We start from the raw sequence: 21,838 nt of genomic DNA, 5'->3' as shown, positions 1-21,838 counted from the left end.
TTAAGAGGGTGAGGCAGGCAGATCTCTGTGAGTTCGAGGCCAGCCAGAGATACATAGTGAGATCTTGTCTCAAAAGACATGATGAACAATGGTAACCGTAAACGGTAACAAACCCAGGGGGTTGGAAGGCAGACTTGAGGGAGAGCAAAGAAATGGGAGATGAGGCTTTAAAAGCACACAGGAAAAAGAAAACCAGGGGTAAGTGCCACACACCTTTTTAAAAATTCTTCTTTATTTCATGTGCATTGGTGTTTTCCCTGCATATATATCTGCCTGAGGGTGTCCTGTCCTCTGGAACTGGAGTTACAGATGGTTGTGAACAGCCATGTGGTTGCTAGGAATTGAACCTCGGCGGGGTTCTCTGGAAGAGCAGCCAGAGCTCCTAACCACTGAGCCTTCTCTCCAGCCCATGTGCCACACAGCGTTGTAAGCAGAAAGGCAGAGAGAAATCGTTCAAATACACACACACACACACACACACACACACACACACACACACACACACACATGCATACATACATACATATATGCCCATGTACTCAAAACTCCCAAGAGAGAATACAAGTCAGTCTTGCTGTTCTGGGGAGTGGCCAGTCATGCTCAAGGTGGGAGGTGCGTGCCCCTAGCATCTTGCCTTTCATCAGTGAATGGGGACAGGCGGTGTCTGTTACTGCCCTTCTGGTCTAATCAGTGGAAGTGGGGAGAAGAGGGTTGAAATCTTAGGCTGGAAGAGAAGCTGACGAGAAAAAGTGGCCATTCTATGTTTCTTCTCTCCCTCCCTCTTCCTCTTGGGTTCTTTGTGACCGAGTCTCTATGTTGCATTCTGGCTTGGAACACGAGATCCTTCGGCATGCAACCCCCGAGTGCCGGGATTACGGGTGTGCACCTCTAACTTGCTTCGTCCTTCTCTTCTCCGGGCTAATCCATGGCTTGCTTTCCAGCCCCGGTGGATGAAGTTACGATCTCCATCCTGTCGGGTAACGATGTACAGTCTGGAGATGAAATGGTGCTTCGGTGCTCTGTGAAAGAGGGGACTGGCCCTGTCACGTTTCAGTTTTACAAAGAAAAGGAGGGCAGACCCTTCCACGAAGAAACCGTGAATGACACCCAAGTGTTTTGGCACCATGAACAAACTAGCAAGGAGCAGGAAGGCCAGTACTATTGTACAGCGTTCAACAGAGCCAGCATTGTGACCAGTCTCCGAAGCGGCCCTCTAACAGTCAGAGGTGAGTCCAGGCCCCACCAGAGGCCGGGTATGGGGGCTTCCAAGGGGCAAAAAGCATGCATTCCTGGTAAAAGGGAGAGGAGTGGAGACTAGCTCATTTGAGAGAGCTAAGGGACCGGTGTCTGATTAGTTACAATTGGCAGAAACCTACTAACTTGAGTGGAAAAGGACTGAAAATATTTTATCCAGTTCCAATTCTAAGTATCGGATAGAGAGCTATCAGCTGACTCATACCGTGGGTTAAATATCTATCCATGAGGGACCTATACCCAAACACAGACACGTTGACGGGAGTCTTAACTGTGCCCTTGAATGGGAGAGTCCTGTAGAGAAGGAGGAGGATGGAGAGGCCACCCTAAATGGAGCAAGGCCTCAGCAAAATTGGTTTGGTACCTCCTTGAAGACCATAGCTGACCTTGGCTTCTAGCAGAAGCCACCACCACCTCACAGGCTGGCTACAGAAGCTCTCACAGGCAGACACCAAAGCAAGATACCACTTACAAGGAGGTCAGAACTGCTGCTTCAGTCTGCTGTTACTTCTTGCTAGGAGGGGGGAAAATGTGTGCTTCCTTTTGTTTTCTCCCCGACTTCCAGTCTTTCTTGCTCCGTGGAAGAAAGGGCTCATTGCAGTCGTTGTCATTGGAGTGGTCATTGCCGCCTTGATAGTTGCAGCCAAATACTACTTCCTGAGGAAAGCCAAGGGTGAGTGCCTATCTGCAGATTGCTCTTCCCGGAAACCGGCCATGTCTGTGAGGCATCCCCGAGGAGACTGAGGGAGCACCATGAGTTCTCCTTATGGGATGTCAGTTGGCAACTCAAGGTCCTGGCTTTGGTGGGTGCGAAGCTTTTGCTGCTCATGAACACGGGTACTTGACTAATTGGGCAAGCCAACCAGGGGGATCTGGGTGACCTTATACTCGGTCTAGTCAGAAGAAGCTATTTCTTGGTGTGCATCCCATGTGGGACGCGCGCGCGCGCACGCACGCACGCACGCACGCACGCACGCACGCACGCACGCACGCACATACTGTGTGCACTTGTGCCATGATCTTGTACCATATGCCATATACATTTGTGGGAAGAGGGTCTAGCCTGAGCTACACCCCAGTTCCTCTTCTCTCCTTTATTGGGTATTTAGGTTTTAGGAGAGTCAAGGGAAAGATCGTCACTGTCCTGTATACTTATATGACCTGGATTTTCCTTTCTTTTTTAAAGCCAAGCAGAAGCCCGTGGAGATGTCCAGGTCAGTGTCCCTGTAAGAGAGGGTAGATTCTCTGAGGGCAGGGATGGGTTTGTCTGTAAGCCGAGAGCGGCTGTTAGGAAGTTGTTGGAGATTCTTAGCAAACTCCTAAAGAATAAGGGCCTTGGGTATAATGGGTGTGTGTGTGTGTGTGTGTGTGTGTGTGTGTGTGTGTGTGTTGTTTCTGTCTGTCTGTCTGTCTCAGTGGAAGATTGCCAACTACATTACATACTTAGAATAATAGAGTTTTTTTTTCTTTCTTTTTTTTTTTTTTCCCCGGAGCTGGGGACCGAACCCTTGCGCTTCCTAGGCAAGCGCTCTACCACTGAGCTAAATCCCCAGCCCCCCCCCCTTTTTTTTTAAAGAAATGCTTTTACCAAGCTAGAGAGATGGCCCAACCTCCTCAGGTACCGTACATTATGGACACCCACACACCCCTGAAATTTAAAAACCTCGTTTTTGCTCAGGGTAGCCTTAAATTCCTGATCCTCTTGCCTCTACCTCCCAAGGGCTGGGATGACAGGCACGTGGTACCATGACTAGCTTTTTGGGTCTTATTGTGTAGCCCTGGCTGGTCTCAAATTCACAGCCATTCTCCTGCCCCAGCCTCCCCAGGGCTGTGATTCCAAGTGTGTAATGGGCGTATTTCTTGTTTTCTCGGGGATCTTCCTTTGACGGTTTTGTTGGCTTGGGGGAAGAATATTATTACATATTTTTCTCTTTCCTTTTTAATTTACACGTGAAGGCCAGCAGTCCCACTTCTGAACTCCAACAGTGAGAAGGTTTCTGAGCCCAGTGTGGAAACCAACAGCCATTACGGTAAGTAAAGCCAAGGCTTCCTTTAATTACAGAAGGTTTTGGGCTGGAGAGATGGCTCAGCGGTTAAGAGCGACGACTGCTCTTCCACACGTCCTGAGTTCAATTCCCAGCAACCACATGGTGGCTCACAGCCACCTGTAAAGGTATCCAATGCCCTCTTCTGGTGTGTCTGAAGACAGCTACAGTGTACTCATATATAATAATAAATAAAAAAAATCATAAAAAACAATTAAAAAAAAAAGGTTTTACCAGCTCAAAGTATAAGGTAGGGTTGAGGTAGAAGGGAAGCCCTGGCTTCGGCAGTGGTACGTAGCTAACCAATCATGGGGAGGTAAGTTGATACACAACCAAACAGAAAGGAAAGGTGGGACCTTTTCCGCTTCTCCCTTCCCTGCTTTGGGATGATAAATAGAGACTGACCCTACTGCTTGTTGCCAAAATAACTAGGTGGCTTGGGAGATGGAAACCAGATATTAAATTCAATCAAATTAAATCTTCAGTAACACATCTCGGATGGGATTTCCACCACTTCACTTAACCTTGCCACAGAGAGGGGGGGGGGGCATTCTGCTCTTGGCAGAGAGAATTTTGAGAAGTGCTAAGATATCCTTTCTTTCTCTTTTTCTTTTTCTTTTTTTTTTTTTAATCCCAGAGACGGGATTTCTCTGTTTACCCCTGGCTGTCCTGGAACTCACTCTGTAAACCAGGCTGGTCTAGAACTCACAGAGATCTACCTGCCTCTGCCTCCCGAATGCTGGGATTAAAGGCGTGAGATGTCACTCTAGTGCAGGCCTCAGTGGAGTGAGGCTGCCCAGTGAGTCTCAGGACCCTTGAGTCTGTAAGAAAGTCACTCAGAGGCAGGTATGGTGGTTCATGCCTAACATCTCAGCACTCAGGGTGGATACAGAAGGATCACCACAAACTGGAGTCCATCTTGGTCTATATAGTGAGTTCCAAGGCCAGTTAAGGCTACATCTCAAATACCTTGTCTCAAAGCAAGCAATTAAAAACAAACAATTTGAATAATAATGCTAATTACCTCAGACACACATTAGAGAATCATGTGTTCCTGAAGAATAGTAGTTATAATATCTTACATATATATATATATATATATATATATATATATATATATATATATATAACAGTTTCTTAAGGCAAAGAATATGCTAAAATGTTTGTTTGTTTTATAGTCTTGGGGTTGATCCAAGGCCTCACACATTCAGGGCAAGGGCGAGCGAGCCCCACACTTCATTCTCCATATGGACACTCACGCCATAGTTCAGAGACACTGTTATTCTTTAAACCATATCTCATCAACCCACTTCCCTAACCAGAGAGTGTCAGCTAACCACCAGCTTTTAGTGAAAGCTGACTTCACTAAAAAGTGTTTTTAGTGACTGGTCCCTTCTAGAAAGAAGCTTAATTTTTAATCAGTTCACTCACATCAAGCCATTCTGAATTCCGAATAACTCTGAAATGAAAGTGCCCCTCTGAAGCCGTGCTTTCTAGGCAGGAAAAGCTCACACACAGCACAGTGAGACGAAGGAGGAGACCCAGGGCCAGAGGCAAAGGTGTTTGTCACCTGGACTGAAGAAATCAGACTTTGCCTTCTTAGCAGTGCTCGAGGTTTTAGAAGTTATAGGAGGGCTGGGAGATGGTAAAGTGTTTGCTGTGTGAGCATGAGGACTTGGGTCTGATTCCCCGGCACCCATGTAAACGTCATATGTGGCAGCAAGCACCTATAACCCCAGTGCTGGGGGAGGTGGAAGGAATGATCATACCCTGTGGGCTCCATCATGAGCTAGTCCAGCTGAGTCAGCAAGTTCCAGGTTCACAGAGACTCCGCCTCCAAAACTACAGTGGAGAGTGAGAGAGGAAGACATGTGACACCAGCTATCACATCAGCCTCTGGCACTCGAGCACACGAACACTCCTGCACATGCACATGTGCATGAGTGAAAGCACATACACAAGCACTCACTCATGCACTCACACACATATGCATGGGTAAGAGCACACACGTGCATGGGTGAGAATGCACACACAAGCTCTCATGCACTCACACACAAGCATGGGTGAGAATGCACACACATGCTCTCATGCACTCACACATAGGTGAGAACACACATACATGCATGGGTGAGAATACACACACATGCTCTCATGCACTCACACATAAGTGAGAGCACACACATGCATGGGTGAGAACACATGCATGTGCATACACACATGCATGGGTTAGAGCACACACATGCTCTCATGCATTCACACACTCACACATAGGTGAGAACACACACATGCATGGGTGAGAACACATTTACACACATGCACTCACGCTCACATGCATGGGTGAGAACACATATATACATGCATGGGTGAGAACACATTTACACACATGCACTCACACTCACATGCTTGGGTGAGAACACATATATACATGCATGGGTGAGAACACATTTACACACATGCACTCACTCACATGCATGGGTGAGAACACACACACACATACACACACTTACAAGAAACTAATTCTTATTGTCACTCATCCTGTTATTTTTCAACCAGGTTATGATGATGTTTCTGGAATTGATGCAGTAAAACCCATAAATCAAAATAAAGGTAATTATTTAAATATTGTACCAGAAACTTTGACATTAAAAGAAAAATCGCAGGCAGCTATGCGTGGTGACACACACCTTTAATCCCAACACTCAGAAGCCAGAGGCAGGTGGCTTACATAGAGTCTAGGCTAGCTAGAACTACATCATAAGTAGTAAGATCCTGTCTTCCAAAATAAATAAATACATACATAAATAGCCACAGAAAAAAAGAAAACGTAAACTCTGAGGTGGCTGGATAATTTCCAGCCCCTCTTAGAGGCCCTGTCTACATGTGCCTAATGGTAAAGTGTAGGTGGCTGGGTTTTTTTCTCCAAAGATGTTAGCCGTGATCCGAATGGCCACGCCTCCTAACTAAGTAGAAATGAGCTGTCATACCTAAAAAAACAAACAAACAACAAAAGCTTTCTTGGCATTCAGAATGCTGTAGGAGAAGTTTCTCTTGGGTAGCTGACATGGAGATTTTTAAGAATGTTTTTTTTAAGACAACAGACAGTTTACTTCTGCCTAAAGCTCAGAGGAATTGGCTTAAATCCTTTCTTAAAGGTCTTTTCTATTCTGTGCTGCCCTCTTGAGAACTGAAACTCCCAGCCTGCTCCTGAAGTCTCTTTGGCTACACCATCTGTTTTAGCTGCAAGCAAGAACCCCTGATTCTGTGAGGTCTTAAAACAATGCAGACACAAACACATCTGTAATCTCAGCACTCAGGAGGCTGAGGCAGGAAGACCATATTCAAGGCTACCCTTGGCTGTGTAGCAAGTTCCAGGCTGCCCTGGCATATGTGTGACCCTGTGACCAAGCCAGTTCAGTCAGTCAACAGGATCTCAAGAGAGGGAATAAGGATTGAAAAGAAAAAGACAATTAGACAACATTGTAACAAGACTCAGCCAGTGCTGAGGCTGTAGCAGGTTTTTTTTTTTTCAGTCTGACTTTATATTATTCTAGGAACATACAAAGAATATGATTGATCCTAAGGCATAAATAGAGTAGTTAAGGAACACAGAAAGCATAAACAAAGGTTCTATGATTACTGTATTCAGAGTCTTAACAAGACACATCAAGATACAAAGAACACGTTCCTTAGCTGAATTCACCATGAGCCTGTTTCCTGTCCTAGCCCAATGTCAAATTCCTGCCAGATTCCTAGAAGGCAGCCCCAAAAGCTCTCCACAGCCCTGTCTCAAGAAACAGCAATAGGGCTGGAGAGAAAGCTCGGTTATTAAGCATTGACTGCGCTGTCAGAGGATACAGCTTCAGCTCCCGTACAGTGAATGGCTCACAATTATCTGTAATGCTAGTCCCAGAGGATCTGACACCCTCTCCTGTTCTCCTGGGACCCCAGACACGGAGAACAGCAGCAGCAGCAAAGGCCAGAGTTGATAACAAAATAGCTTCCTGGGTGTCTCCACAGAGCCTGGAGATTTTGTTACTCAGAATGCCTCATTTTCTTGAAACACTAAGAGGCTGGGACTGGAAAGATAGCTCAGTGGTTAAGAGCACTGACTGCTCTTCAAGAGGTCCTGAGTTCAAATCCCAGCAACCACATGGTGGCTCACAACCATCTGTAATGGGATCCGATGCCTTCTTCTGGTGTGTCTGAAGACAGCTACAGTGTACTCATACATAAAATAAATAAATCTTTAAAGAAAGAAAGAAAGTCCTCCCACACTGTACAAGTCAGAGAGGGTATGCTCGGTGTCCGCTGACTGGAATAAAGGTCTTCAGTGCAGTTCGATGCCTTCAGAGGAGGTGCTATCTAAACTCACGGCGGGCGCTGTGATTCCTTTAACAGACTCCCAGAACATGGATGTGGAGTACACAGAAGTGGAAGTGTCCTCCCTTGAGCCTCACCAAGGTAAGCAGCCCTCACCAGTGAGCAGAGCCCACGTTAGGCTCTGGGCTTGGGTGTAGACACCGCAGGAGACGCGTGTACAGTCAGAATGGTCTCACAGAGGAGAGGTGGTCTGCAGACCTACTAGATACGCCTAAGTCTGGAGCTATAAAATTGTGACTGTATCCTGAGCGCTCTCTGAGGGCCAGGCAGGGACCAAAAGCGGAGGTGTCATTTCTGGAAGAGTCTTTGGGAGCCGCCTCTCCCCATCCCCCGCCCAGTGTCCAGGCCTTCTTTCAAAGGCCAGCCCCTGCCCAGATGCACTGTGTTCCTAGAACAGTTGCCAGTGTGGGCCCAAACATGTGTCAATCCAATGCATGTTTAAAGTAGGGAACATGGGGCTGGAGAGCTGGCTCAGTGGCTAAGAGCCCAGTTTTACCAGAGAACCTGAGTTCTGTTCCCAGCATCCATATTGGGTGGTTCACAACCACCTGTAACTCTAGCTCCAGAGGCGTCCAGCATACTCTTCTGGTATCTGCAGGGATTGCACTCACGTTTGCACAGAGCACCTACCACTACCACACACAAACAATGATGATGGTGGTGGTGGTGATGATGATGGTGGTGCTGCTGGTGGTGGTGATGATGATGATGGTGCTGCTGGTGGTGGTGGTGATGATGATGATGGTGGTGGTGGTGGTGGTGGTGGTGGTGGTGATGATGATGGTGCTGCTGGTGGTGGTGGTGATGATGATGGTGGTGGTGGTGGTGGTGATGATGATGATGGTGCTGCTGGTGGTGGTGGTGATGATGATGGTGGTGGTGGTGGTGATGGTGGTGGTGCTGGTGGTGGTGCTGGTGGTGAGGATGGTGGTGGTGATGGTGGTAGTGGTGGTGCTGGTGGTGGTGAGGATGGTGGTGGATGATGTATATGCTACTTACTTTATTGCTGTGACCAGATGCCTGACAAGACTTCCATTTAAGGGAGGAGATGTTCATTTGCTTTACCATTGGAGGCAATGCAGTTACTTCTTAGTGGCACGGGAAGTATGATAACTAAGACAGGCTTTTAGATACCGGGTCCAGGGAAAGCAATGGATTCTGGGACTCAGCTACATTTGTCCTGTTTAAGCAGCCCGGAACTGCAGCCCATGACACGGTGGCCAACCACCTCTAGGGTGGCACTTTTCACCTCAGTTAACCCAGTTTTGCGCCCCCTCACGGACATGCCTAGAGGTAAATCTTCCTCGGCAATTCTAAATCCAGTCAAATTGGAGATTACCCATCACAGAGGACTTTCCTCATTAGAGGGATGTTAGGGGAAAGACTAGAGTCCTCCTTGCCGCGTGCCATGGGATCTGTGCCTGAGTTTTTTTGTTGGGTGTGTGGGCACGCACGGGCAAGCTGTCTGTAAGTCCCCATCTGATTCAGTGCTGGGAGACAGACTCACAGTCGTAGGTTACAGCATATACCTAAACATGGATCTGAGCCGATTTGAGCACCAGAAACCATGCACATCTCCCAACCCTTCTCCACCATGGCCCCACCTTTAGGCTCCTGTATGCTTCAAAGGAAGTAGCCATCCCAAGCCTTCTGGCCCTTGGGCGAAGCTCCTTAGGACTGCCGCCCTCTGTCTCCCTCTTCATTGAGGCTGTGTGCTGTGTTCTCAGCCAGGCAACCCCGGGCAGTTTTCCAGGCTGAACCTGCCAAACATTAGCTGGAACCACACGGTGATGGCGTCCTGAAGCCACCTCTTGCTCGGTGATTTAGGACAAGTTCTGGGTTTTCTCCTCCGTCTCTTACTGAGCATGGTTCCAAGTACCACGTCAGCAGTTATATGTGTGAAACGTTCCAGTCAGGGGACATGTCCTGTGCTGTTCTGTGCTACCCCACTGGCCCGTCCCCATGCTGTCTGTCAGAACAGTCTCCAGAGGTGTGTTTTGTTATATGGGCGTCGGTGGTGTGCTGACTGGACCTGAGGGGTGGGGAGCGTGGAAGGCCTGCTGCTCTTGTCTTTTTTTATTTTATAGTGAAGTGTTTGACTTATTTTGGTAGCTAACAATGACAAAGGCATAATGGTGCCAGCCACTGTGCGAGACACAAGGGCATGGATGTTCCCTCCCTGGCGTGTGTGCAGTCTAAGAGGGGAGCTGGGAAAACTAAAGAGGGGATGGGCATCAGGATTGAAAGTAGAATCGTCTGGGGAAAAAAAGGAGCTAGGTGGGGCTGGAGATCGGTTAAGAGCACTGACTGCTCTTCCAGAAGTCCTAAGTTCAAATCCCAGCAACCACATGGTGGCTCATAACCATCTGTAATGGGATCTGAGGCCCTCTCTTGGCGTATCTGAAGACAGTGGCAGTGTACTTATATAGAATTAATAAATAAATCTTTAAAAAGAAGAGCAGGGTGTGTGGTGCATACCCACACTCAATCCCTAAGCTTGGCTGTGTGACAGGAGGACCAAGAGTTCAAGGCCATCCTGAGCTACATGAGACCCTATGTCACAAGTATCTGAAAGGAGACTTATGTGTCTGCAGAGACAGAAAAGGCATGAAGTTAGGCAGACAGGGTAACGCTGGAGCACATGGGGCCCCAAGGATCGCAGTCCTATTTATGAAATGAATAAGGAAACATTCCCGGAGGCTTCAGACTGGGAAAGGGCTGGTTCTGAGTTCCTTTTTTAAAAAAAAAATCCTTAGGGACTAGGCAGGGAGCCCAGTGGATAGAGAGCCCTTATCTTGCCAGTGTAAGGACTAGAGTTTAGGTCTCAAGAACCCACGTAAATACTGAGTGTGTGTGATGGCCTTCCTGTAATTCTAGTATTCCTCAGAAAGTAGATACGGGCCTCCCAGAGCAAGCTGGCTAGCTAGACCAACCAAATCCACACCCCTTCTTTCTCTCATTAGAAAACAAACAGGCGGGGTTGGAGATTTAGCTCAGTGGTAGAGCGCTTGCCTAGGAAGCACAAGGCCCTGGTTCGGTCCCCAGCTCCGAAAAAAAGAACCAAAAAAAAAAAAAAAAGAAAGAAAAAGAAACAAACAGGCATCTGTTAAAAAAAAAAAAGGTGAAACACAATACAATAAAACGAACAAACAGAACAGAGCAAAACAAACAAAAAAAGAAAAGCCTAGGAATGTGCACACACACACACACTTCCAGTCTTCTTAGACCTCCATATATGTGCATACACAATCCTCCCAACACATGCAACCACATGCACAGATAACATACATACATACATACATACACTCACATACATACATACACACGCACCAACATGTATAAGTATATAAAAACAAACTCAGGACCAGCGAGGAAACGGCCTGAGGAAGAATAAGACTAGCCCTACAGACAGGTGTGCTCTCACCGTACAAGAGACAGTGTGTGCAGGCGATGGATGGTGTCTAGGTGTACTTTTGAGACTCATCACAGCCCGTGGTCAGGATTGGGGAACCAGAGTCCCCACATGTCTTGCTGGAGTAACTTCATGGGTGGCTGTGGTGTTTGAGGATGCGATCTGGTCTGGCTGGGTTAAGTCTGAGATGCCGGTGAGACACCCAAGAGGAGGAAGCACGGGGGTTTGGAGCTCAGAGGCAAGCCTGTGTAGGCTGTGACAGGATACTGCAGAGTGCTGAGTACCAGCTGTCACTGGTCCAGCCTGGGCTTGGGATATCCTCGGATCACTTCATCCTGGGCTTGGCAACCCAGGCAACAGTTTCCCTCTTCCTAAATGTTAGTGAGGTTAGAGGGAAGGGAAGGTGTTAGCATGAGGGTAGGATGACGAGATCAGAGCGGCCCACATCTTCCTTTCTGTTCTGGACCCGCTGCACCTTACTGTGACTGGTGAAAACAAACAGGAAGGCCCAGGGGACCAAGTCCTCAAATCCCCTGTCACCCTGGGCTCTGACACCCAGATGTATTGATCCTCCCACAGTGGTGCTGTCCTGGGTCTGGGGAGGCAAACATCTGAGGGGTGTGCATGGGAGCACACGTGTTTGCCCTGGGACTTAAGAACACCAAAGAGAGAAGGAAGCACCGCTGCCCCTGGGAAAGGCCGCATTTCCCTTTCGTTGGGAGCGTGTCCTTGTATCTGCTGTTCTCTTGCTTTCTTGAGGGTTTGGAGGGATTGAATAGAGGAAGTGTGGCAGTTCCTAGAATAGGGTGGGGCCGTGGCAATTGCCTCTGGCTTCCCTCCCTAGATTCTGCAGCTGTCCCTTGCAGCCGCGCTATCGGTCACATTTCCCAGCTTGCACAAGTTGTGGGGTGCTCAGCCAGGGTTCTGGGAAAAATTCGAGAATAAAGGTTATTTGGGTGGCAAGAGGAACTTCAGGGGATACAAGTTGTGTTTACTTATCCCTGCGTCCTCCTCGTTGCAGAAGGACACTGAGGAACCAGATCTGGACCCCTGGTGCTGGCCCCTGTCCTCCCCTAAGCAGGGGACAAGGGCATTGCTAGGTGAAGAGAGAAGGGCTTCATGGGTTCAAGGCCAGTGATGACTAAACATGAAGTGGTGCCTGCCAGCCCAGTCCCCTGTTCTCAAGGTCTCTCATCCATCGAAGTTGGAGGAGGTTACGGGGACCGTGTCCAGATCTAACTCTGGCTGGCAGCTAACCAAGTGGTCACTGGGGATGGAGCAGGGCGGGAAGGAACTCATTAAATCCCAATTCGATGTCTGTTTGCTCTGAGGCTAATTCCTGGGAAAACCCCATGACGTTGAAGCCATCTCTTTCTCTGTTACCCGGAGAAAAACAGAAACCAAAATAGAGACCCATCAGGAAACACCTCTGACAGCAGAGACAAACAGCCTCCTGGCCTGGGCTAGTCATTAAGGGGCAGCTGCTGCCAAGGGGACACAAGAGGGGGAAGGGCAGTGAGCAGCTGCACCCTGCTCCCCACCCCCTTTACTGAGCTGAGCAAAACCGGGGCAACCGTAGACCATGGGCACAGCTCAATCTAGAAGTGGAAGCCAGCCCTGCCTGACTTGAGGTAGGCACAGAGTGGAGCTACTGAGGTCCAGAGAATATTACAGTGTTGCAGAGGAGACCAGAGAGATACCTGGGACAGTGGAGCTCACAAGATGTCCAGATCACCTCCGTCCAGCAGCCTCACCGACATCCCAATTCATCCCCTTTCTGTTCTAGCTCTCCATGTTAGGGTGGGGGGAAGAAAAGCTAGCCATGCTTCCTATGGACCGCATCCTGTAGCAGTCATCACACAATTATTTTTAGCTGTGTGTGTGAGCGTGTGTGTGTGTGGGGGGGGGGGGGGGTTAGGGTACCCATGTCTCTGAGCACATGCAGAAGTCACAGACTCTGATCTATGTCAGGTGGCATGCTCTGTCACTCACTACCTTATTCTCTTGAGGCAGTCTCCCGCTGATCTTGGATCTAGGCTGGCAAGCCCCAGCAGTCAGCCCTCCTATCTCTGCTCCTCATATTGCCGGGGTTCGAGGTGCCTACAGCTATGCCCCAGATTGTCTGGGGTTTGAGTTCAGGATTCCAGATCAAGTTTTTGTGTTTGTGCATCAAATGCTCTCTGCCACTGAGCCATGTCCCGGCCCTGTGGTATTTGTTGTTTGTTTGTTTGCTTGTACTGGGGCTTGAACCCAGAGCCTTACACATGCTGAGCTAGAGCGGTGCCCCTGAACCACATCTTCAGCTCATTAACCCTTTGCACATCTGTCTTCCCTAGAGCAGCTGGAAGCTAGAACCAGATCCACATTTTCTTCCTTGGTTGAGGACACATAGGAGATGTGTACAGTTGTTGAATGGGTCTCGTGGTGCTTCAGGGCATAGACTGGTGCTTTCTTTCGTCATCCCTGCTAGGATCCCTGGAAGACTTTGAAGTCTGAGCAGTGGGGTGGGGTGGGGTGGGGTGGGGCATAAGCTGGGCCTTTGCTCTACGAGACCTTGGGACTCCACAAGAGCAGACAACAGTGGGAACAAAGAAAGTACAGATGCTTTGGGTAAATGTAACCAAACTGCTGTGGGGTCACAAGAGTCCATGTAAGTGCTTAGGGCACAGAGAATGCAATATTGGGGGTATAAATGCATGTGACTGTGGGAGTGATGCTTGCTCAGAGTCTTGGGGAAGTGGGGTATAAGAGGAAGGAAGGTGTCAGCAATGGAAGGGCTCAGGGTCCAGAGAAAGGAAGAGGTCACTGTGGGAGTGGCGTCCCGGCAGAGTGAGAAAGTATCTTTAGTATAGTTGACACCCATGTGGGGCCCCACGCATCTGCAATGAGGACAGCATGTGGCAGGACATCTCAGGCTATCTGGGGGAGACAGGCAGAGGAGGAAGCTAGCCCAAACCCATCTAGCTGTGCAAAGAGATTTAGGATGTGTTCTGGCTTCGTCCTGCTTCCTCGGGGTCTCTGGATGTATGTGTGCATATAGATGAATGCATTCCCTGTGTGAGTGAGTCTGGATACTGTGCACAAGTGTGCATACATGAGATACATGATGTATAGTGTGTGTGCATACTCTGTGTGAGTGCACACAACACAGGAATAAGCCCACCCTTGAACATAATTTCAATATGAAGTAAACAGAGAGCCTTGTCTTCTCTCCTGAAAGTCTAGCCCAGAGAATTATGAGACTGGCTACAGGTTCAAGACCGTGCAGAGCTCTAAAAACACCAGTGTACTGAGTTGTAATGGTACAGGCAGGTCTGTAATCCCAGGACTTGGGAGGTAAAAGCTGGAGGATCAGGAGTTCAAGGCCAGCCTGGGCTATACGGCAAAAAAAAAAAAAATTTTTTTTGGGGGGTTCTTTTTTTTTCGGAGCTGGGGATCGAACCCAGGGCCTTGCGCTTCCTAGGCAAGCGCTCTACCACTGAGCTAAATCCCCAACCCCTATACGGCAAATTTTAAGGCCAGCCTGGCCTACATAAAACTGTCTCAAGCAACAGTAACAAAACAAACAAACAAAAAACAGTGCAATCAAACAAATAATGCTAGGACAGATCCCAGCATGCTTTGCTGAGGATCTGTAGTGAGCCTAAATGTTGACACCAATGACACCAAAGGCAGCCAGCTAAGAAAACTCTATCTGCAGGCTATCTCAGGCAGCCTTTGGTTAGGTCTGAACTTCTGAAGCAGGGGGATGATATGCTCTGTGATGCTTCTGGACAGGGCAGTGCTGGGTGGCGGGTAGATAAAGCAGTAGGCTAGCCTGGGGCTCCAAGGCAGCTACTGACCTGTGCCTGGTTCCCTTTCCAGCTCTGGGAACGAGAGCCACAGAGACGGTGTACAGTGAAATCCGGAAGGTCGACCCTAGTGAGTGAGGGGCCCCTGATTCTCAGAGTGGGAGGGCCCGTGCTAGAACCACTAGTGGGGCCCTGAGAGTGGGCAGAGGGTTGGGGAAAAGCCAAGAAGGGTATTCACTCTTTTTCCTTTTTGTTTTTTGAGACAGGGTTTCTCTGTGTAGCCCTGGCTGTCCTGGAACTCGCTCTGTAGACCAGGCTGGCCTCAAACTTAGAGATCCACCTGGTTCTGCCTTCTAAGTGCTGGGATTAAAGGTGTGAGACACCACTTCCTGGCAGAGCATCAGCTCTTATATTAGGGTCTGACTCTGTCCATCCTACCACCCTTAAGAATACAGAGGCACAGACAGCGTAAGCCACTTGCCCAGGATCACAGAGCTAGACTCCACATTCCCAACTGCACTGTCTTTGGTTAGAGGGAAGAAGCTGACAGGACAGTTTTTCCTCTTGTACTTCTGGGTTCCTGCTTGAGGCCTTGCAAATGAGACAGACCAGCAAGGGAAAAGCAGACTGGGTTGATTTACATGCGGAAGAAATCTCATCGAGGAGTGACTCAGGCAGAAGATGGGGGAGGGAGGGTTATGTAACTGCTTAACAATAAATGTGTACAGAAAGGACAGGATACTGAACTTGGTGGTACAGGCCTGGAATCCCAGCACAGGGGGTAGAGCTGGAAAAGCAAGCTTTGGCGGCCATTGCCTATTTATCAAGGATAGGTTGGCTACGTGAGAGAGAGAGGTCGTCTTTAAAAGATGGAGGGAGGGAGAGAAAGAGAGAAAAGAGAGGCTGGAGAGAATGCTCAGGGGCTAAGAACACGGGATCCTCTTGCAGAGGATGGGGTTCAATTGCCAGCTCCTACATGGTGGCTCGCAGCCATTTTTTACTTCAGTTGCACGGAATCTGACACTCTTCTCGTCTCCAGAGGTACTAGAAATGCATGTAGTACACACACACACACACACGCACGCACGCACACATGTGCACACATGCATGTACACACACACAGACAAAGCAACCATGCACATAGAGTAGGAAAAAAAAAAACACCTAAATTTAAATTTGCAAAGAGGAGGAAAGAAAAAGAGACACACAGACAAGAAAAATGAAACAGATCTTTGACTGCCTAAGAAAGCAGGGAGGGTGGCTATCTGATGGGGCAGATTGTCCTCGTAATTCTCACGTTCTTCACTGCTCATCTGTCTTGATATGGGGTCATGTCATCACCAGACCCATTGGAGAATCCAATTCGACCTACTACAGACGTTAAAATCAGCATTCTTGGGGTAGAGCCAAAAAAAAAAATCAGCATTTGTTTGACCGTGGTGGCCCTGGTGGTCTTGGTCAAGCCATGAAACATTCCAAGACTTCCATAACTGTCTTAGTTGGGGTTTCTAATACTGGGATAAACATTATGACTAAAAGCAACTGGATTGGGGAGGGTTTGTTTGGCTTATATTTCCACACCACAGTTCCATCACCGAGGGAAGTCAGGACAGGGCAGGAACCCAGAGGCAGGAGCTGATGCAGAAGCCATGGAAGAGTCCTGCTTACTGGCTTACTCCTCATATCTTGTTCTGCCTCTTTTCGTATAGGACCCATACTGCATGCCTAGGGTTGACACCACCCACAGTGGACTGAGCACTTACTCAATCATTAATCAAGAAAATACTTACCTATTGGCCATCCGATGGGATCATTGTTTCAGCCGAGCATCCCTCTTCCCAAAGGACTCTAGCTTGTACCACGTTGGTTCCAAAACCAGCATAGTCATCTTTGTGAAATGAGGGGGTGGCCTAGATTCCAGGTTCTCAAGATCTGTTAAAACTCAGATTCCCTGAATGCCTGAGTCCTTCAGTGGAAGAATTTACATTTCTTTTTTTTTTAAATATTTTATTTATTTATTATATATGAGTACACTGTAGCTGTCTTCAGACACACCAGAAGAGGGCATCAGATCTCATTACAGATGGTTGTGAGCCACCATGTGGTTGCCGGGATTTGAACTCAGGACCTCGGGAAGAGCCATCTCTCCAGCCCAGAATTTACATTTCTAACCACCCATACAATGTTGGTGGAGGCTGCCTGGGGACTCCGGTATAAGAGTCAATCTGTGGGTCCTATGATTGGCTGGCATGGATTCTGCACCTAGGGTCTCTCACCCCCCAGGCATCCTGGACTAACAGGGACAGCTGAGAGAGAAAATCCAGAAATGCACTGTGTGCGCAGAGGGCTGCAGAAGGAAGGTGGATGTGAGCTGCTGGTATCTGACTGGGTGTAGGGAAGGGACGCTCCCCTCTCACGGTCCTTGCTATCTTCAGTGGCACCCCAGAGTAGCCTGTTTGGGGAAATGGCTCATGGGGAGGAGATTTGGCTCTGAAACCCCCTTTCCTCTGAGAGGTTCAAAGGAAGGCCACTCCCCTAGATAAGCAGAAGGGCTTGGGCCGGCCAGCCTCCAGGAGCAGCCTTGGGAAGGGACCCCATGGAGAGATTTGGGGGAGGGTCCTAAAGGAGCGGGAGGGAGCTTGTAGGCCATGGGAGGTGCGACTGTTGAAGTCTTGTTAGACTCTATGCTTACCTTCTTTTCCCGTACGGTTATAAAGTGGACCTAAAACTTAATGTGGTAACCGTTTCCGAGTAGTCAGGTGGCTAATGTAGTGTCCTTTCTGTCCTTTTAGACTGTTGGGCAGGCAGAGTTCCCACCATCCATCTCCCAACCCTCAGTCTTCCCAGTTCCTTAACCAATAACTCCATCCCCACGTGCTGCCTGCCCCAGCCCTTGGTCACCGCCAATTCTGTGAGTTTGGCCCCACCACACCATACCCTGTCTGTGAGTTTGGCCACGCTGAGCCTTTTCACCTGTCAAAGAGACTGGACCAGCCGGTTTAAGCTCTCTTATAAGCACGACACTTAAAGAGTCCCAGGGTTGCACTGGCAAGGTGGTCAGTGGGTCAAGGCACCCACCATTACCAAGCCCGACAGCCTGAGTTTGAACCCCGTGATTCACGTGGTGGAAGGAGAAACTGAACCCCGAAAGTTGTCCTCCGACTTCCAGATGAGCATGGTGGCACAGTGCACCTCGACACCCAAATTAAGTAAAAAAACAAAAAAAAAATGGCGGTGGTGGCCCACACCTTTAATGCCAGTGTTCCCGAGGCAGAGGGCAGCCTGGAATACAGACAGCCATAGCCACACAGAGAAATCCAATCTTGAAAAGCAAAACAAAGAGATAAAAATTTTAGGGGCTGGGGATTTAGCTCAGTGGTAGAGCGCTTACCTAGGAAGCGCAAGGCCCTGGGTTCGGTCCCCAGCTCCGAAAAAAAGAACCAAAAAAAAAAATTTTTTTTTAAAAGAATAATTAAATAAGCCAGGCATGATGGAGTTCACCTTTAATTCCAGTACTCAGGAGGGAGATCTCTGTGGGTTCAAGTCCAAAAGGGTCTATAAAAACATTTCAGGGGGCTGGGGATTTAGCTCAGTGGTAGAGCGCTTACCTAGGAAGCGCAAGGCCCTGGGTTCGGTCCCCAGCTCCGAAAAAAAGAACCAAAAAAAAAAAAAAAAAAAAACATTCCAGACCAGTCAGAGCTACTAAGCCAAGCCAGTTAATTAATTAATAAAAAAAAATCGGGGTTGGGGATTTAGCACAGTGGTAGAGCGCTTGCCTAGCAAGCACAAGGCCCTGGGTTCGGTCCCCAGCTCCGAAAAAAAGAAAAAAAAAAAAAGGAAAAAAAAGAAAAAAAATCATTTCAGGTTCCTGGCATTTGGAAATGGAGACCATCTCCTCAGTCTTGCCCCGCCCCAGCTCCGGCCACCTGCTTGTGTGGGCTACAGTCACTTTAAGGGTTAACCCGAGTCTAATGCTCAACTCACCTTCATCTCTCTGCTAACACTCAGACTCTACAGATATTTTCGGGACTTCCTGGATCTTAGGGTCTGCCTCTCTTGGTTTCTCTGGAGTTCACACTGGCCAGACTCCAGCCTGGACCGTTCTTTGTTCTGTTGTAATGGAAAGCACCACTGCAGGGCTCCCTGGCTCTGGTCTCAGCAGACAGATGGACAGAGTGACCCTGGCATAGGAACTACTATCTATAAAGTAGGCAGAGAGTGAATCTTGGGAAGGTAAGAGCTGTGATAGGTTGGTGGTGTCTGTGAAATATCTTCTAACTCAAACATTCAGAAACCCCCTCGGGGTCTGCTAAGTCTGTGCTGCCCACTGACATCTTCTTGCCCCAGCAATGAACTCTTAGGTAAGAACCTCTTATGCAGAGGCAGGTGGATCTCTGAGTTCAAGGCCAGGCTGGTTTACAGAGGGAGTTCCAGGGCAGAGTATCCCGTCTGGATAAAATACAAACAGCAACAAATAACAAAACAAAAAGAATTCCTCTAGATCTTTTTGAACTTTGTCCTTTCCAGTTGCTACGCGAGTTACTAATGCCAGCTTGTCCCCTGGCTGTTTGTGAGGGGAGAGCAGGCTTTCCCAGAACTAACAAAGTAGAGATAAGGGAACTGTCCCCAAGAGGAGTTCAAGGTCATCCTCAGATAGAAAGTTCAAGTGCAGCCCAGGCCTCTAGAGACCCTGTTCAAATGAGAGGGGGGGGGGGGGGAGAGAGAGAGAGAGAGAGAGAGAGAGAGAGAGAGAGAAAGACCAAATCTAGAGACCAAAGGAAAGGAGAGAATATTCATTGGTTACAACCAGAACAAGCTAAGAAACAGTCCATCCTTTTGCAATCTGAGGGGTTTTTTGATGTTTATGATTTACTCCAGTTCTCATGGAGGAGTGAGGCTGATGCTTTTGATCTCTCTCTCTCTCTCTCTCTCTCTCTCTCTCTCTCTCTCTCTCTCTCACACACACACACACACACACACACACACACACACACACACACACACACCCCTGTGATTTATTGATTAATTGATGGATTGGTGTTGGGGATGATGGAAGCCAGTCCTCTTGTCTGCAAAGCTCCCACTCTGCCCCTGAGCCACATTTCCTGGTCTTTCCTCATAGCTGAGATGCAAACTTAACCTTTCAGGGTTCTAAAAGTTATTTTCCCTTTTAATTAAAAAAATATTAGCTGGGCTGTGATGTGCATGCCTTTAATCCCAGCACTCCACTCCGGAGGTAGAGGCAGTCGGATCTCTGTGAGTTTGAAGACAGTGAGTTCGAAGACAGTGAGTTCCAGGACAGCCAGGGCTACACAAAGAAACTCTGTCCTGAAAAACAAAAACAAAAAAGACCTTCACATATGAGCCATGCCGGTGCCTGGTACCAGGAAGAGTGAAAGATTGAGTCAGATCCCCTGGGACTGGATACAGGTGGTTGTGAGTAGCCAGGAGGATGCTGAGACCGGAACCTGGGTCCTCTGTAAGAGCTGTCAGTGCTCTTAACTGCTGAGCATTGTTTCCTTTTCTATTACTTGCCCGAGGTTAGGATTCAAAGCCTCAGTCAGTGGCTCTAGTTCTGGTTTATGAATAAATTACCTTACCAGAAAAGGGAAAAGTTAAGTGTTAGTGTGTTTCTTAGTGCACAGTGGTGAAGTGTAAGAGAAAGTAGACCAGGCCGAGGCTGGATACATTTCTGTCTGTCACTTAACTAGGACAAGTTTACTCCATTGACCTCAGACTTCATGCAGGATACACCTGAACTGTAAGGGGGTTCGTTTTATGGTGGTGGCCTGCAGTGCTGGAAAGGTGGCCTCCAGGATTTCAGGCATGCCAGTCAGATGCCCGCCCACTGAGTCACACCCCCAGCCCAGCATACGTTTACAACTTGATGTACGGAGGGCAGTCCTGATGAGTCTGTCAGGTAGAAGTCAGGGAGGCTACCAAACACCTTACAGTACAGTCAGTCTCTCCTGAGAGTTCTAAGCCCAGGATGTCAGCAGGGCCAACACGGAGGAGCCCTGGCTTTAGAGGACACCATCTTCTGTGCCTGTGCACCAGGAGAGCTCCCTCAGAGCTTTCTCTGTCTACCTCAGGAGCTGACCAGGGCGTCTGGTCCCACCTACACCTCTGTCCTGGAAAAGAAACCAAGTCTTGCTCTCAACCCTAGCTCTGAGTCAGATGGGCACCCCCACTCCCCACACAAGTGTCAGCCACTCTGCCTCCCTTCACCCCTGCTTTCTCTTTGTGTGGAATTCAGGCTTCCAGTATCTCCCCCCCCCCCGCCATCTTCTTTTCCTGTCCCTCCCCACCTCCACCCCATCTCCGTTCCTTTCCTTTTCTCTAAGACAGTTCAAATTAACCTCCAACTCACAATCCTCCTGTGGCAACCCCCCACCCCCAACGGTGGGATTACAGTTATGTGCTGCCAGGCCCAGTTTGCATCAGACTCCCTAGCCTTCCTCACATTCCTGACCGCTCCACACCAGGAGTGACTGGGCCGAGGCTAGCCATGACGGGAAGCATTATCAAGAAAGAACCGAACGAATATGGGCGTCATGGCACTTGAGAGGCTGAGCAGGAAGATGGCTACAAGTCTGAGGCCAGACTGGGCCAGGGTTAGACCCTGTATCAATTTAAATTAAGGAGAGGAGGCCTCTCCGCAGGAAGCCACCATGTCTAAAGTTGGAACAACGCTCTCTGGTCACTGAGCTCTGGGCTTCCTCTTGGCCTTTCTCTGCTCCAAGAACTCTGAGCAATAAATTTCTGTTGTTTCTACATTTAAAAGGGAAAAAAAATAGGAGGAGGGGTGTGCCTGGCTAAGTCCCCTCTGAAGGGAGAGAAGGACTCTTGAAAGTCGGTCCCCACCCATCCTGTATGGCCCCAAGCCAGCTAGGCCAGCAGGTACTGCCAGGGTGGCATTTCCTGCCTGAACATGCAAGACAGGGAGGGAAAAGAAG

At 48.6% G+C, this 21,838-nt stretch overlaps 1 protein-coding gene across 21 annotated transcripts in view; it reads left to right on the top strand.

Moving 5' to 3' along the window:
- Pecam1 (platelet and endothelial cell adhesion molecule 1) overlaps positions 1-21,838 on the top strand; it is a 61,586-nt gene that overhangs the window by 29,823 nt on the left and 9,925 nt on the right. For 6 of the 21 annotated variants that reach the window (XM_087571189.1, NM_001439600.1, XM_087571197.1 and 3 more), the window contains 7 exon segments: positions 942-1,226; positions 1,820-1,927; positions 2,441-2,468; positions 3,211-3,284; positions 5,853-5,906; positions 7,698-7,760; positions 14,956-15,012. In XM_087571189.1, the coding sequence (XP_087427315.1) occupies positions 942-1,226; positions 1,820-1,927; positions 2,441-2,468; positions 3,211-3,284; positions 5,853-5,906; positions 7,698-7,760; positions 14,956-15,012 (669 nt within the window). 21 annotated transcript variants of the gene reach the window in all.

This window comes from Rattus norvegicus, chromosome 10 (genome assembly GCF_021556685.1).
Source record: "Rattus norvegicus strain SHRSP/BbbUtx chromosome 10, alternate assembly SHRSP_T2T, whole genome shotgun sequence".
Taxonomy (NCBI): domain Eukaryota; kingdom Metazoa; phylum Chordata; class Mammalia; order Rodentia; family Muridae; genus Rattus; species Rattus norvegicus.
Note: the sequence above shows the minus strand (reverse complement) of the source record. Positions and strands in the feature narration are given on the sequence as shown.